We start from the raw sequence: 16611 nt of genomic DNA on the forward strand, positions 1-16611 counted from the left end.
CGCCTCCCCCTGCTGCGGTTATGGCCGCCCTCCCTCCCCAGCACCCGCGCAGCGCGGGGCAGGCGGGCGGCGCGGGCACCTAAGGCCGCGCCGCGCCGCTCATTGGCGGCGGGCGGGGAGGCGCCGGCCGATGGCGTCAGGCGCTGGCGGAAGGCACCGCAGCAGGGGGGGGTCGGTCGGGGCCATGTGGCGCCGGGCGGCGCAGAGGCTCGTCCCGGCGGCGAGGGGTCGGCGCGGCTTCCCAGGTCAGACTCCCGTGCTCCCCGCTCGCTTCACCTCGGCGCCGCCCTCGCGCGGAGCGTTACCGCCGTGCGGAGCCCCTCGCCCTGCCGCGCCGGCGTCGTGCGCCTCGCGGCCTGGCGCTGGGTGCCGGGGCTGCCTCGCGGCTCCGGCCGTGGATAAGCCGGCGGCAAGAGTGGCTAGTTGAAAAGTGCTACTAATAAAGCGACAGCCTGGAAAGCTTCCCGCTGTGTTCAAAACCCCGCTTTATTCGGTGCCAGTGTGCACTCTGGTAGGACGTACCTAAGATGCGAGGTGTCCCCGTCGTAGATAGGTGGGGACGGGGAAAACTGTCTCAGCTCAGACCACACCAGAAGCTGTAATTAAACATAAGCACTTAAATTTCCTCACTGTTAGGCCAGTCAGACATCACCTACTGAAACAGATGGTATGTTTTAAGCTATGACAACCACATAGCCTGCATAATAATCTGTGTGCAGTAGATCATCATGTTGGTTTCCTCAGAAAACATAGTCTCTGCATGTACATACTTAGCCCAGGTTCCTGACAGGTGGGCAGCTGTTTGGCTTATGTCCGAGTGTTACAGCTTTACATTTGCTTATGCCTTTGAAGAAGAGAATATTGCTTCTACTGAGAATTCAGTACTGTGCCACAGCAGCAGAAATTGCCATGTGCCTGCCATAAGATGAAGTGACATAAAAAACGATAAGTCTCCAAAACATCACCTCTTAGATACTAGGAAGCTGATTAGCATCTTCCTCCATGTGTTTGATAGTTTGTGTGTAGACACAAGCAGTACTTCAGTTGCAAGTGTGGCTGAGAAATCCAGAGTTGGGAATATATTAATATTGGAAACATATTTAATGATATTTAATTTTATCTTATGTCCTATTGTGCCCTCCCTCAGCTTCTCAGTGCACACTTCTTGTGCAAAACTGGTTTGTGGGATTGGAAATGGGATGCATAACCCTGCTCCCTAGGAATTGTTTCCAGTTTGGCTAAGGTATCTGCCAGTAAGCTAGATGCACAACAAAGTGGGAAATCTTGAGTATCTTTCCTTCCAAAAAAACTTTATGTTGCTGTAAAAGCTATGGTATTTGATGGTTTCTTTGTGGCATTTTTAGATTTTTTTAATTTTTTTTTTACAGGAAGGCTTTAAACACTGTTTGTTAGATGCCTTTGGAGGGTGTAATAAGACATGCTGATACGCAGGTGGCCTGGGTGATTGTGGTGCTTCAGGCCCTTGCTTCCCCCGAGGGAAGCAAGGGAGAGCTCTCTGGGCTTCCTAGCTGTTTTTTTCAGTGTTAAAGTATGTTGATTTCTTTTATCTATTTTACAGATATTTGATCATTAGTTGAGTTGTGTACAGTGAGCAAATGAACGTGCAACAAGCTGAAAAATTAAGGAGGAATATTGTGATAGAGGTTGAGTAAATGCTATTAGGAGTCAGATAAATGTGGTATAGATCTGTGATTTGGTATTTGGAAAAGTCTTTTACCTTGACATGATGCGTTTCTTTTCCTCTAGTCTGCAAGTCATGGGCTTTCCGTCGATTTTCCCTTCAGCCTGTCCAGCAGAAGAAGATCCCAAACCGGTACTTGGGTCAGCCCAGCCCCTTCACACACCCGCACCTTCTCAAACCAGGTTAACTTTAAGTCTTTGATATTATTTCTTTCTTCCTTTTTTTTTTTTTTCCCTCTGAGATATTGTCTAGGACAGAGTATTGATTTGCAGCATCACCGAGGTGTCTATTATTTCATCTGGTTATAATTAGCTTTGTTAGATTATAACTATATTTAGTAGTTATTTTCCCAGTCTGAGGTGATACCGATTCAAAAAACAGGATTTTGACTTGCATGTTGGGTTTTTACCCTTTTCCCAAGGAGTGTTCTGTGTCACTGGTTAAAGTACTGCGGATATTTTGGGGCAGTGACATCTTTTAAACTAATTGCCCTGCAAGTATAGGATGATTTATGTTAGGGAAGATTCTTCTGTGTAAGGTGAACTACAGAGAGCTTCATGTACATCTTGTGAGTTAGAAAGGTGCAATTCAGAAAAAAAAATGGAGCGGTAACAGTGATCTAATATAAATAAATAAATAAAAAATATTTGCAAGAATTAGTCTAGAAAAAAAATCTGTTTTTTTTTCTGCAGTTACATATACAGAGAGAATAGATGTGTGTGTGTGCATGCATGCAGACACACATGCATATATCTCTCTCTATATGCATATGTATGTTTATATATTGTAGCATAATTCAAGTCAGAAGGAACCTCAAAAAGTTGTTAGAACTGCTATTCTGCTCAAACCTTGGCTAACTTCAATATTAGATCCTGTTGCACTAGGCAAGTGTCATGGTAGATGAGGCTAGTATTTAAAATCTACTCACAACTGAAATAGTGGAATTAATTCTAGCTAGTAATTTTCTATTTAATAGCCAAGAGCTGTTTTCTTTAAAACAGTAAGGCATTGTCTTACCACAATTACTGTTAGAAAAAAGAAACTGCCCTTAAGGCAAAGAGAGTTTACATGTCTCAGAGTTGGAAGGCAAATGAGAGTCCCATATTTCACTCTATTACAACTTCTAAACATGACTGGACTGTTTGCGGTAGATAGAAATGGGACTGGAATTCAGTGGAGCGCAGGACATTTGCAGTGTGCTATGGCAGAACTGCCATGAAGCAATTCCTAAGTTTTATGTAATTTCTAGACCAAAGGTTTAAAACAAATACTCTTAAGCCAAATAGGTCCTGTTGCTGAATAGGTATGTTGCTGAAAAGATGTAGAATTTAAAGCAAATACAACAATTTTTTAGATAAACTTTTTTCTTTAATTCTCTTTTGTGAGAGAAAAAATCTGAATAGAACCCCCTCCCATTCAATATTTTAATTTAGAAAACAGTTATTTAAAGAATCTGCTTACAGTACAAATAAAATTTCAAATTTAATTCTAGAATTGTTCCTGTCTAAACATGCTAAATAGGAAGAAAAGATTGTGAAAGTAGAAGTTAGCAGTATAAAAAAGCAATTATATCAAAATAGGATATTAGGCACAGTACAGATTACGGCATTCATTTAGATCATAGTTTAGATGAAGTGTGATTATATTTTAAAGTACATACTCAGGTTGCAGTTGGCTCTTCTTTCGCCTTCAGTGCAGTTCCTGTTAGCTTCCTGATCTCTGCACCTTTTTGTGGCAGGAGCAATAGAAGCCATACTAAGAGTATTTGTTTAGATAGGCTCCTTAGAAATTACAGTATTTACATTCAGAAAACTCCTAATTGAAAACTCTTATTGAGAGCAGCTAAATCTGCCCTAGAGAAGATTCCTTCTCTTGATCAGAGTGACACCAGCCTGGAAGTTGTGATTTCTTCCTGCCTGGAATCCCAGGACTGGTTAGTCTGAGCAAGGACAACCTCTGTGTGTGACTGAGTGATCTGCCACGGTATTTGTAACACTCAATCCACCCCTCATACTTTAGAACTAGCTACTTTATGAGTTGGTTTAGTGTCTATTTGCAGAGACATTCCAGCTTTATCTGATGAAATTAATGCTAAACCTGCAGAGGTAATCTTCTGTTCAATGTCCAGATGCCATTAAAAAACCCCACCATTTTTCATCATAATCAAAGTTCAGTTTGCCTAGCCCCTTCCCCCTGCCTTTTTTTCCCCCCATACCTTTCTTTCATACATGCCAGAATTTTATTCCCTCAGTGCTTGGGATATTTGTTTAAATGTGCCTGTTTGGTTTGTGGTTTCTGCTTTTGCCCAGAAATCTAAAGCAGAAAGATTGGATTGATTTAAAATAGAATTTCTTCCTTTGCATGCCGGAAGGAGCAAATTGAGTGAGGATATATATAAGGGTGCAAGCCGAGGAAGTGCATGAGAGAGCAAAAATGAAGTTAATGAGGGACATAATTGAGCCATGTGTATGAAAGACACTAGGGAACAGTCAGCAATCAGGCATGAGGTTAGTAAAATAACATGAGTGCATTGAATTTCTCTCTCTGATTGGGTATCTGTATCCATAGGGGAGGTAACTCCGGGATTGTCCCAGGTGGAATATGCTCTTCGCCGGCACAGACTGATGGCACTGATCCAGAAGGAGTCGCACGGCCAGGATGGGCTGGACCACACCGTGATTCTGCTCTCCAATCCTACGTACTACATGAGCAACGATATCCCCTACGTTTTCCACCAGGACACTAACTTTCTGTACCTGTGTGGCTTCCAGGAGCCTGACAGCATCCTCGTGCTGCAGAGCCTCCCCGGCAAAGCGCTGCCCTCCCACAAGGCCATCCTCTTCGTGCCCCGCAGAGATCCGAGCCGGGAGCTGTGGGACGGGCCCCGGTCAGGCCCGGATGGGGCAGTTGCTCTCACAGGAGTGGATGAAGCTTACCCTGTGGAGGAGTTCAGGCACTGGGTAACCAAACTGAAAGGTAACGGAAACCAGGGGAGGGAATGAGACAAGGAATGGGGTGTAGGGTCTATTAGAGTTTGAGAAATGGCCTGTGACTCCAGCTCAAACCTGGAAATGAGCCTGGGGAGGTGCCAAGGAGTGGCACAGGATGACACAGGCACCTGGAAGTTTTCTCCTTTATGCTTTTGCTTTTTGACCTCAGAGGTGGGTTTCCTTTTCCTCTGACAAGCATGTTAAAGCTCTGGGAAACAATTGTGCTACCAAGCTATAGGTATCTTAACTTAAATGCCTGGTTTAGGAGCCTGTATTTGAGATATCAGTGGAGGGAAGGAGGATCTTATTTAGGTGCTCTGAATTGCCCTGATGAGAGGCCAACTGACCAACTGTAGGAAGGATCCGGACTTAGGCACCTTAAACTGCCCAGTAGTAATTCCCCGTCTTCTACCCCACACAATCTTAATGAGAGTAATTGTTAATTTAGAGGTAATCTGTGCAGGTTACAGGTTTGTGCTGCTACTCCTGTCCTGTATTTGGTGTGTTGGTGGAAAGTCTCGTTAGTCCAGTGCCTTTCCTGCGCGTTACTTTTACTTAGAAACGCAGCGATGCGATAACAACTGTTTCTCCCACAGATTCTGGCTGTCAAACACGACCTATTACCTAGGTGCTGCATACATCATATTCTTCTATGAAAGATCACATGTTAAACTATTTCCTCTCTTACTTTTCCCAAAGTTGCCTTGAATATACTGAACACTGTTGTGTTTCATTTTTATTCAAGAACCACTTTAGCTTCATGAGGGGTACCAATGGAAAAGTATGCTTGAATATCTTAGGATTTTTTTCCTACTCTGAATTCCCTATGTGCTCATGCATGTGCCACTGTGCACATCTGAAATTTAAGCAGCAGAATGAACATGAGAAGTTGGTGAACCTTGTTGCTGTTTTTGCTGTATCTCTTTTTTTTTTTTGCTGACAGAGCCAGAACCAGATGAAGCACAGAAAACTTGCAAGAACTTCAAAATAAACTTGATAATGACCCACACAGGGAAGTTAGTCTTCTCGCCCTTGTTAGCCAAATACTGATTTACTCCCTGAAACATGAAGATTACTTAAAGGCGTTATTGAATTAATATTATAATTTATTACCTGAAAGTTGGCAATAATGTTAAATGGGCAAGTGCTTGGGGAGTTACACAGATAAATAGAGTAAATGCTGCAGTCTTAAATACCATGCCTGATTCCGGTTTTTTGTTTGTTTGTTTTGGCTTTTTGGTTTTGTTTTGCCTCACTTTTTAATAACCAAAAGATATATTGAAAATAGAAAAGGCACAGACAGAAAAGGCAACAAGCATGCTGAAATTACAGAAAAGCTGCTTTGTGAGAGGATACATGGTAACCAGAAGTTTGACAAAATAAATGGTGAGGTATGAGAGATACGTATATGATTATGAAAGGCATAGAGGAAATTAGTAGGAATGATTAATCACTTTTTCATAGTTTATAAACAAAGGGAATACAGAATAAAATTATAAGGGAGCTGGTTTAAAATAAATGAAATGAATCACTTTTAAATTATATTTTAAGTTGCGGAACACGCATGATGTATGGAATGTCAAAAAATGTAAATGGAGTTAAAAGCCGTTAGTACCACAAGGAAGAGAGCAGTTAATCGTGATGATGCAGCCTTGAAAAGAAATCTGTAAGTGAGGGAGGATTGCTAAGGGGCATAAAGTCTATTTTTATAGACTTTTTGTGAGCATCTGATAATGGCTACTGTCACAAAGAAAAAAAGACCTTTGCTGTGATTCAGCTGGGCTCTTCTACTCATTCTCATTAACGACCCTTTTGTGGGGGAAAATGTCGTACTAACCCTGCTGTTCTAAATAGACTTCAAGGTAGGTAAATACATTTGTGAGTTAATCTTGTCTGAATGGCTGAAAATAACAGTTCATCCCCCCAAATGCTCTGAAGCATAACTGAGAATGCCCCACTTTGCATGGGGGGTTTGTTATGTGTGAAAGGTAAATGGCCTTGCATCTGGGAGGGCAGGCCAGGGAGGGATTCGAAACATGCAACACTGCAATGCAACATTTGGCCTGTCTTACACAAGTTCTGCTTTCTACATGATACACAAACCAAACCTATCTATTGAAGCTCAGTGATGGTGATTTAAAAAAGACACAGTATTTGCATGCAAGTAAAGATGCATTACTGATCTTCCAGGTTTTGAAGGGATAATTAATATCCCGTGATAGGGACAACAGGTAGTCTGGTATGCAACCACACTGCAGATTCAGAAGAATTTGTCAAATGTAGCAGCAACTGATCTAGTTTAGGAGGAGTGAGTCTGTTCAGTATCAGGAGATTTCTGCTTTTATCTTTGTATGTGTCAACTTTGTTTTTGTCTTGCAGGTGAGTCAAACATGATTTGGTATGACCTGACCAAGCCAGTGCATGCACAGCTACACTCTGACTACCTGCAGCCCTTGGCCGAGATAAAAGCTCGGAGCCAGAACCACGTCCAGGGCATCCGACGCCTAGTGCAGAACCTTCGGCTGATCAAATCTCCTGCAGAGATTGAAAGGATGAAGCTTGCAGGGCAGGTGACAGCAGAGGTATGGGGTCATGTGCTTGTCTAGTGAGTCAGTGCGTTCCCTCAGTCAAGGGGATGGTTGTAATAGGGTGGGCTAAACTGGAGCAGTAGCTTTGGGGTAGTCTGTTAGTTACTTAGCTGCTGGCTGGCAAAAATTAGCCAGTCCCAGCTTCCTCCACATGAAAAGAAGCAGCAAGATGAGTAAATGGACTACCAGGTGTTACTTATCATATTTCCAGCCAAACCAAGTCAGTAGCTGGCAAAGCTACTTGGCTTTGCCAAGTACTTATCTTACTTGGCTTGGTCAAAGCCAAGCAAGTTGACTTTGCTTATGAACAGTGTCTGTTCAGGAACAGGGGTGTTTTCTTGTACTCCTTCCCTAGCTTCCCCTTTCCTCTTGCATGCTGTTTTCTCCCCCATTTATCCAGATGTTTTCAAGGAAAGTGTATTTTTGTGAACATGCTGTCTGCATATCTGTCAGTTCCTCATCCCTTCTCAAGTACTTTTTGAACTTACTGGCCAATTCAAAAAAAAAACTCAACTCTCAAGTAATCTCAAAGGCGATTACGTTTTTTAAATATTAAAATAGCCAAGCAGCACAGAGAGACACATATAGTGCTTCTGTGAAGGACGAGCTGCACAGTATGCTCCTGTTAGACAAAAGAGATTTCCCAGGTGAGAGAATTTGTAAAACGCTAATCCGTGGAATCAGCCTCAGTTATCTAATCGTTTTCTTCAAGAATTGGAGTCAGTTAGACCCTAAAGTTTCATAGAGCTTTGTTGGTTCTAGTCTTTACAACACAGTGTATTTTCAGTTTCCTCTGATTCCTGTGCTCTGAGACAACTGATTTAGGGTTTACTCAAAAGAATAAAGAAGATTTTTGTTTGTTTGTTTGTTTTTAAGCTCTTTCTCTCAAATTCAGCTCCTACACTAACTGAAAGGCTTATTTTTTCCTTTTTCTTTTTTTTTTTTTTTTAGGCTTTCATAGAGACAATGTTTGCCAGCAAATCCCCAGTGGATGAAGCCTTTCTATATGCAAAGGTGAGTATTTTGTGGTTGGAATTGAGACTGAAGATTTGGATGTTGTTTCTCTTTCCAGAAAGCTAAGAGTGTCAGATATCCCATAATGTGTCTGCCACTGTAGCACATTTCTCCTTCACCCAATTCTTGTGGTTCCTTGGACATGTCCCCAGCACTCCTCAGCCAAGAACTGCAGCCTTGTTTGGGCAGCTGCTTTGAATTAAGTGAATGTTGCAGGAGATTTTTTACCGTAAGCTTAGGAATGTCAGCAGATCCTGACTTTTAGTAATAAAAAGATAAATAAATAAAAAACATTTCGCTACCCCTGGAGTTAATACCTGTATTAAACTCTTACTCTCACGTAGGGGCTGGTTACGAATTTCAGTGTTCTGCCCCTGAAGATCTAATGCCTTTCCTGGAGACTTTTTTTGTTACCTTTTCCTCCAACGAGCAATATAGATGAAGCCAAAGGTCCAGGAAAGGTTATTGTGCATTTAAAGGAACATATAGGAAAAAAAGAAAGAGAGTAACCAAAAAGTAATCCTGCTTTTTCACCCCTCATTGTCTCACAAAACTCTTGAGTGTTGCAGCAGGTAATCCCATAACTGGTAGCAGGAAACTAAGTGAAGGCTTGGAGTAAGAGAGTATACAACTTAGTCGAAGAATGTAGCGATCTGAGAGAAAAGGGAAAGAGAACATGTTGGGGGGAAGAATGAGGAGGAGAGGAGACAATAAGTGGCAGAGAGAGACAAAAATGGCTAATTTCAAAAGTGCTGGAAAGAGGAATTCACCACACCTGTGTTTGCATGAGCTGGGAGTCCGTTGTAGGGGCAATATTTGGGTATGCCTTACCTAAGCAGAGTGAGAGCTCTGGAGGAGTATCAGCCGCCAAACGGAAAATCCTGAATTGTGTTTAATCTTTCAGTAGAGTTTTCAAGAATCCAGGGAGTGTTTGGATCTTTGTATATTTGGGCATGCAAGGAGTTTATTTATATCTGCAGTAAGTGTAACTTGCTGTAGATGATAGAATTAACCATTGATAAGAATTGACAAAAATGGTGAATTATCATTACAGTGCATTTATCTACTGTTTGCCTAATACAATGTTATGGAAAAGTTGATTCTTGTAAAGTGTATGAAACTGTTATCTGTTTAAATAAAACGCAGCCTGTTTTCTACTATCTATTCTAAAAGCTATCACTGAGATAAAGATGACAGAAAAAAAAAGCTGGAAGTGTAGAAGAATTAGAAGAAAAAGCAAAGTTTCCGTTAAAAACAATAAATTCGTCTCTTCCTGTCACTGTACATGACTTAGATATGCAAGGCAAAATTATTCCTTGTACAAAAGTAGAAAGTGTCGTTAAAATAGTGACAGGGATGTAGTGGTTGGTTAGTTCACCTGCTACAGCTGTGTTTTTCTACTATGTAGAAATAGAGATCCTGGTAGACAGCCAGAGATACAGTTTTTAACTTATTCTATAATGCAGTTTTATTATACAGAATTAATTTAAATTAGTTGTAACGCCTGCTTCTCTCTCTAGCTTCTTAGTAGATTCAGAAGCAGAATGTATTTATTGGAATATGTCTAGACATCTCTCAGTTACAAAATGAGGACCAACTTTTGTTGGCCAGCACATTCTGTAGGGAATTTTGTGAGGAATTGCAGGGAGGTGACTGTTTCAATGACATCAGCAGGACTCGACCCTCTGTTCTGACACAGATGGGCCTTTGCTCACATGGGTGGCAGTACTAACCTGTAAAGAAATTGATTTTAATTAAAATATATTTTACTTGTCAAATTTTCATTCCAAGTTGTGATTGGAATCTTTAGTAAACATGGGCATTCTGGGTGTTCTCTCTCATATGATTTTGCTAAATATAGAAAAGATTTAATAGGTGTAAGTTTATTCATTTTCATGCTTTCATCTATTTCACTAACGAGGAATGTAAATATCTTGGGTTGTTGTTACCACTTTAGTATAGTGGCATAGTGGCAGGACAGATTTGCTTTCATTAGAATCATAGAATCGTAGAATCATTAAAGTTGGAAGAGACCTTTGGAGATCATCTAGTCCAACTCCCCTGCACACATAGGGGCACAGGATTGTGTCCAAGCGGGTTTTGAATATCTCCAGAGAAGGGGAAATTAGCTCTTTTTTTTTTTTTCCTTGCTATCAAGGTAAGGCGTACTTTAAACTTCACTGCTAGTTGGTCAGGGTCGTAAAAATAGATACCAATTTAGTATCTATTAGTATCTACATGCTAGCACTTTATAATTTTAAACAAAACAACAACAGAAAACCTGCAGCTGATACTGTGCTACCACTTAGAATCTTTGAAAGTTTGCGAAGATGTGTGGGGACTGAGAGCATTATTTTAAGCACAAATAATGACACAAATGTATTAGAACGCAATGAACACTTGATACAGTGTTTACCAGCTTGTACCAGAAAGAGCTTCCATGGGACAGGTTGAGGGTTTAAAAGGCCCTTCTGAAAAGCAGGCAGTTTCACCTTGTTTTCCATCAGTGTTCTTGGAAATTCATTTGGCTGCTTTCATGTAATGAACCTGCTTCCAGTTTTGCTTTGTGTTGTAAAAATTAAGGTGATGGCTGTAGGGCATGAGCTGTAGTAGCCTCAGGGCAGCCCGTCACCTCACCTCAATTCCTCCTCTCTGAACTGTTGTTTCAGTTTGAATTCGAGTGCCGGGCTCGTGGGGCCGACATCTTGGCCTACCCTCCTGTTGTTGCTGGTGGCAATAGATCCAACACTTTGCACTATGTGAAGAACAACCAGCTCATCAAGGTAAGCCCTACACTGTCCAGTAACACGGTTCCTACTCTGGCTAAGCTGAAAAGCCTTCAGGCTTCATGCAGCCTAGCAGAGCAAGGAGGGAAAGGAACAGTATTAATTGTTGAGAGAGGCAGATTGGGTGGCAGGTAAGTTAACATATCTGCCTTATTTTCAGAAGTCTGTATTACTGATTTGAATCCATGTTCAGCTTTCCTGACAAAAATCTCTAAAAATTTTGAGGAGCAGTGTTAGGGTGCTGCTGAATTCATGATTAGCTTTTCAGTGGAGTGTATTTTTTTCCCCTGTGTCAATGCAGGGTGAAGCCTTCCCGCTAGCATTGTGTTTTCTTGATGCTGGCTTGCTAACAGACCTTGAAATGAGCTGCACAGACGCTTGTACAAAAGATACAACAGGCTGCTTTTGGCAGAAAGAAACCTCATTGTTGTCCTCTTGTCCAAGGTCAAGCATGCTCTTGTATCTCCAGTTGCTTCCATTAAAGTTGCACTAAATCACTCTTAATATTTTTTCAGAAACTGGTAGGTAGGAGGTTAAACCCACAAACTTGACTCTTGCTTTTTTTTTTTTTTTCCTTTGTGTGCTGCCTCCTACAGATTTTGTTGTCAACTAGCATAACAAAGTACCTGATTTGGAAGGTCTTTCTTAGACATTTCTCCCTAGATTTCCTGTGGCAGTGGGTGTATTGTGTTTCTAAATGTGCGTGATATCAAAGGTGTTGAGTATTGGTGTGGTTGTAGAGCTCCAACTCTGCTTGGTCCTGCCAAGGTGCCAAATCTTCTCTCAAGAGCTGAGGCAAAGCGACCTTCAGGCCTCCTCTACTCTGATAAAGGAGTATGGGGGTCTCGGGTGTAGCTTTTGGAGTAGGAGATCCAGGCATGAATGAAAGAGGCTACTGTTTCAGAGCTCTGAGCAGCTCAAGGGAAACATCATCTTTTCTGTTTTTCTTTTTCTTTTTTTTTTACCTTTCTGTTTTTTCAGTAAAAAATGTTTGAATGTCAGCGTACTAGAGTTCAGACTTTCTAGATAATCAAAATAGTCGTAGACTGCCTTGCATAGAAACAATCCAATTAACAATCCACTCGAGGAGCCTGTTTAACAGTCTGTTGAAACACTGTATTAAACAGTTGTACCTTAAGTGATGCTCTGCAAAACAAATACGTGTCTCTGCAGTTTCTTTGCTAATATAAATATATAATCTTGCCTGTTGACAGGCAGAGAAATCAACTTGGTAGCTGCTCTTACCCTCAGGGTTTTTTTTTCCTGTTCTTCTCCAGGATGGTGAGCTGGTCTTGCTAGATGGTGGATGTGAGTCTTCATGCTACGTAAGTGACATCACGCGTACATGGCCCATCAACGGAAGGTAGGCTGGCACAAGGGGGTCTTCAAGGACTGAGAAGCTCTTAAATGATTGGTGATTTCATATCAAGAGTGAGCATGTGTAAACTGTGTGTGTGAATAGTTTTAATATGTCCCAATCTGTGGTTCTTCAAAGTAATCAAATTATATAAACCAGTCTTTGAGCAGGAGAAGCTATATTCCCTACTGCCTCGTTAATTACTGCATGAGTATGTGTGATTATTTCTATTTTAAGGTTTTGAGGTATGCTTAAAGTGCAGAGAGGGCTCTTGTGAGTCTTCATTCAGCTGTTGCTAGCTCTGGTTTTGTGTAAGGGAGCAGGAGTTCAGCTGGCCTACGTGACTGTGGCAGCGGTGAATAAGCTGGTATAGCGTCCTTATGGTTGTGTGTTTGATGCCAGTGTTTTTGCTCAAGTGCATCCTTTTTCCAGTGGTAGGTTTGTCTTGCTCTGCTTCAGGGTTAGGATGTCAGCCAAGTAATCCTGCCTCTACCCAGTGTATGGAAGGGCATGTTTAACTCCTGTATTACCTGGCATCCCTGGCTTTTCATATAATGAGCCAGTTGTTTTGTTTTCTTTCCCTCTTTTTGCATCAAACTGAGTCTGTTGCTAAAACAGCTTCTGGGTAGAGGAATTAATTGTGAAAAATGCCCTTTGTTCCTCTTCTTGCTGCTTTTCAGATTCACTAAACCCCAAGCAGAACTATACCAGGCTGTCCTGGATATCCAAAAGTCTTGCCTGAGCCTCTGCTCCCCAGGTGTCACTCTAGAGAATATCTACAGCCTCATGCTGAGCCTTGTTGGACAGAAACTGAAAGAACTGGGTATCCTCAAGGGCAGCATCAATGAGAGCCACTTCTTCAAGGTACTTGAAGCTTTTTTTACTCAAGTTTTCCTCACTGGGACTGACTGTTGCCTCTTTCTTTAGGTAACATTAGGGTTTTACTTTGTATCAGGAGTTTGCTGTAAAGTGAATTTTCTAGTTGTCCACATTTACTGTGCTTTAATTTGTGCTGTGGACTGGGCACAGCACATGAGCTAGATTTCTCATAGGTGAAGCTAAACTGGAAGTTGTGTTCCAACACCTAGTGGGCATTCAGTGCACAAACTGGTCTGAGTAACCCCACAGGTCCTGCATGGAGTGAGGATTCTGATCCTTCAGAACCTCCTGTTTGGCTCTGCAGATCCATTCCCATTAGCGTGTGCTACTTATTATTGTAGATACAGCTTCAAAATAGAGACAGCCTGAAGGGAGGCATGTAGGGAAGCTGCCACTAATGCAACAGTCCAGGTCCTGGGCTGATTGTAGGCACTCAGTCCTAGCTGTGCAATCTGTTTAGCATGGCATAAATCTGCCCTGTCACCAAAAAGTACAGCCTTGTCTTCTGTCTTTCCACCTGCTGCCTCTTCTGCGCTGCTTTGTGCCGGCCTTGGGATTCACAGAGCTACTTGCTGAACAGATTGGCGAACTGGTCTGCCTCAAAGCTGAGCCTGCAAATAAACCAGTGCTAGCGTGGAGGTAGAGAAGTTGCTGTGATCCCACTCATGGCAAACGTGCGTGATTGATGACGCCAGCACAGGAAGGATGGCAGGCACTGGGTGACAGAACAGCAACCCTTCAGTAGCAGCACAGATTGCTGCCAGATGCCGTTGCCCTGCAGCCCCGGTTAGGGCGGCCGCACGTGGCCCCGTTGCCAACAGCAGCTGTTGTAGCTCGGCTCGGCAGGCGGCAGCACAGCCAGAGGAGACCCGCATCCGCAGTGCCGGCCGCAGCGAACGTGGGGACCTGGCGGCAGAGGGAGGGATTAGCTCTGTGACTACTGCTGACAAGCTGCTCCTTTCCAATGAGAGGGGATTAGGATGGTGCAGGGGAGTCAGTGGATTCAAATTCTGCAGCTTCTGAGTAAAATCAACACAGCTTCCTCTCTGGAATGACAAGACACTTCTTGGCCACATAACATAGCAGCTGTGTCAGCTGCTGCCCTTTGTCACGCACTGCTGATGGGAACAATGTAAGGCTGAGATGTTTAAGGGATGGAGAAGACTGAGGCGGCAAAGTTCACTGAGCAAAAAGCTGAAGCCTTGCCTGTCATGTTGAGGGACTGAATGTGCTTGAGCTGTTCTTTTCAGGAAGGGGGAAGTTAATCTGTGATTGACTCAGAAGAGGGAGGTGGTATGGTTGGTCGTCAGGGCCCTTTAGTTCTGGTAAATGGAAGGCAGCTCCTGGTGACCTTGTAGTAATGACAGGGAGACTGCTAAGTATATTCCTCTGTTTCTTCTGTATTGGAATAATAGGTAGGGCTGTGCCTAACCTTACCTCAGTGACTTGTTTTATCTCTTGCCAGGCCGTTCAAAAGTATTGTCCACACCACGTGGGCCATTACTTGGGCATGGATGTACACGATACCCCAGATATGTCCCGATCGCTCCCCCTGCAGCCAGGCATGGTGATCACCATTGAACCAGGTAAAAAGATAAGCACTCAGAGCTGGACTGAAAACATGCAATGCTAAGAGTAGCAGTGTCTCTTTGAGTCGTTGGCTGGTCCTGAGATCAAAGCATTCAAGTCCTTTCTTATGAGATCAAAAATGATTATAGCATTAAAAAAGCCTTGAGGTATCTCCTTCCCAAATGCATTACAGTATTAGAAAACATTATTTCCCACCCACATACAGCCAAGGTTACAAATTTTGAGAATGAGCTCTCGAAAGGCGTCAGTACCACAGAAAGCAGACTGACGTACACAACTCACTGCCTGCCCTTGACCCGCAGGAGCACAGGCCAACTGCAGTGCAGAGAAGCAAAGTAAATTCACTTGTGCTCTGATCTGCATTACTGTGACTAAATTGCTAGCAGTCATTGGTAGTATAAGTCTCTGCTGAGTGCTGTAGTTTCCAATTATAGGCATTAACAACTTCTCTTTGCAAATTTGGCCTTTCACGATGAATCTTTCTTTTTGCTTGTCACTTGCTTTGGAGCTGTCAGCTGGGTGCTGATATTTAATCCTTGGATCTTCTCTCCTCTATTCTGATAATTGTTAAAATCATCTTTGTGAAGACAGCACTGAGAGCAAGAAGTGCAGGAAGGCCAGCTGCAATTGTGATAGTTTTTATTAACATGCTAGTTCTGTACACTCTGAGAGTCTTTTTGTGCACCAACTGCCATGATTGTAGGGAGAGAGGGCAGCTTTCCCTGTTAACCTTTCTCTGGGTCAGTGTCTCTTAGGTTGCTGAAAATCCAACCCTGCTCTCATGCAGTAAGGGAGAGGTGTTGCTGTAAGATGCTGCGAGGGCTTTAATTCCTCCCCTTCTTTCAGGCATCTACATCCCTGAGGATGATGCAAGCGCCCCGGAGAGGTTCCGTGGCATTGGCGTGCGCATTGAGGATGACGTTGTGATAACGGAGGATGCGCCACTCGTCTTGTCTGCTGACTGCCCCAAAGAGCTTGACCACATTGAGCAGATCTGTGGCCGCAGCTCGTGACACCCCTCCTCGCCTCTCGCACCCTCCTCGGGAGACGCAGCCCTCCGGGAACGCAGCCCCCCTCTGACTGACTGAGTTGTCAGGCTGTGGGTGCTGCGGGCTGTTGGTGGCTGCATTGAGACTGTGGGGCTGAGATGGGGTATGGAAATAGCTCAGGAAATGAGGACTGAAAAGCAAAGCAACCCTTTGTATGTGCGACCACTCTGGTTTGGTTAGGACTGGTGCTGAGCTGCTGTGGGGGCTGAATTTGTCACCCTGCTGTGTGGATCTGCCTGTTCCAGTGCCCTTGGAGAGATGAGTTTTGTTGATGCCACCAGCAGAGCCTAGTCCCTCTACATGTGTGGGTGCTGCTGCTGAGAGCCAGAGCCTGAGCCTTGTTGTTCACTTTTTAGCCATAGTTACACAATGGTCATATTTTAAAAGTGAAACTTTGAGAAATGCTATTTTTGGAGGACAAAGCTGCACCAGGCAGCTTTGGTTTCTGCAGGGCTTTGGAAGGAAGGGATTTGACAGTCAGGAAGATGGGTCCCGGAGGGGGTGGGTTTAACTGAAGTCTGTGTAGAGAAGATTTGAGGCATTCTGAGGGTGAGCATGTGTTTGGGCCTTGTTGGAGCTGGTACCCAATAGTCCAACAGCAGGAGTAAAAAAGCCTCATCTGGTTTTCCAGCATATTGGAGGGCTTGGCGATTGTA

The 16611-nt window shown here is 43.2% G+C and overlaps 1 protein-coding gene across 1 annotated transcript; it reads left to right on the top strand.

The window, feature by feature from the left end:
* The first annotated feature begins 115 nt into the window (after positions 1–115).
* XPNPEP3 (X-prolyl aminopeptidase 3) lies at positions 116–15948 on the top strand. The gene is made up of 10 exons (XM_088532795.1): positions 116–245; positions 1768–1884; positions 4271–4678; positions 7072–7274; positions 8232–8294; positions 10964–11077; positions 12358–12443; positions 13118–13301; positions 14782–14902; positions 15753–15948. The coding sequence occupies exons 1-10, from the start codon at positions 131–133 to the stop codon at positions 15917–15919; spliced, it is 1578 nt and encodes a 525-aa protein (XP_088388921.1). The 5' UTR covers positions 116–130; the 3' UTR covers positions 15920–15948.
* The last annotated feature ends 663 nt before the right edge of the window (positions 15949–16611 follow it).

Source organism: Tinamus guttatus, unplaced genomic scaffold (assembly GCF_059628265.1).
Source record: "Tinamus guttatus ecotype Peru unplaced genomic scaffold, ASM5962826v1 Tinamus_guttatus_pri_ptg000472l, whole genome shotgun sequence".
In the NCBI taxonomy this organism is placed as follows: Eukaryota; Metazoa; Chordata; class Aves; order Tinamiformes; family Tinamidae; genus Tinamus; species Tinamus guttatus.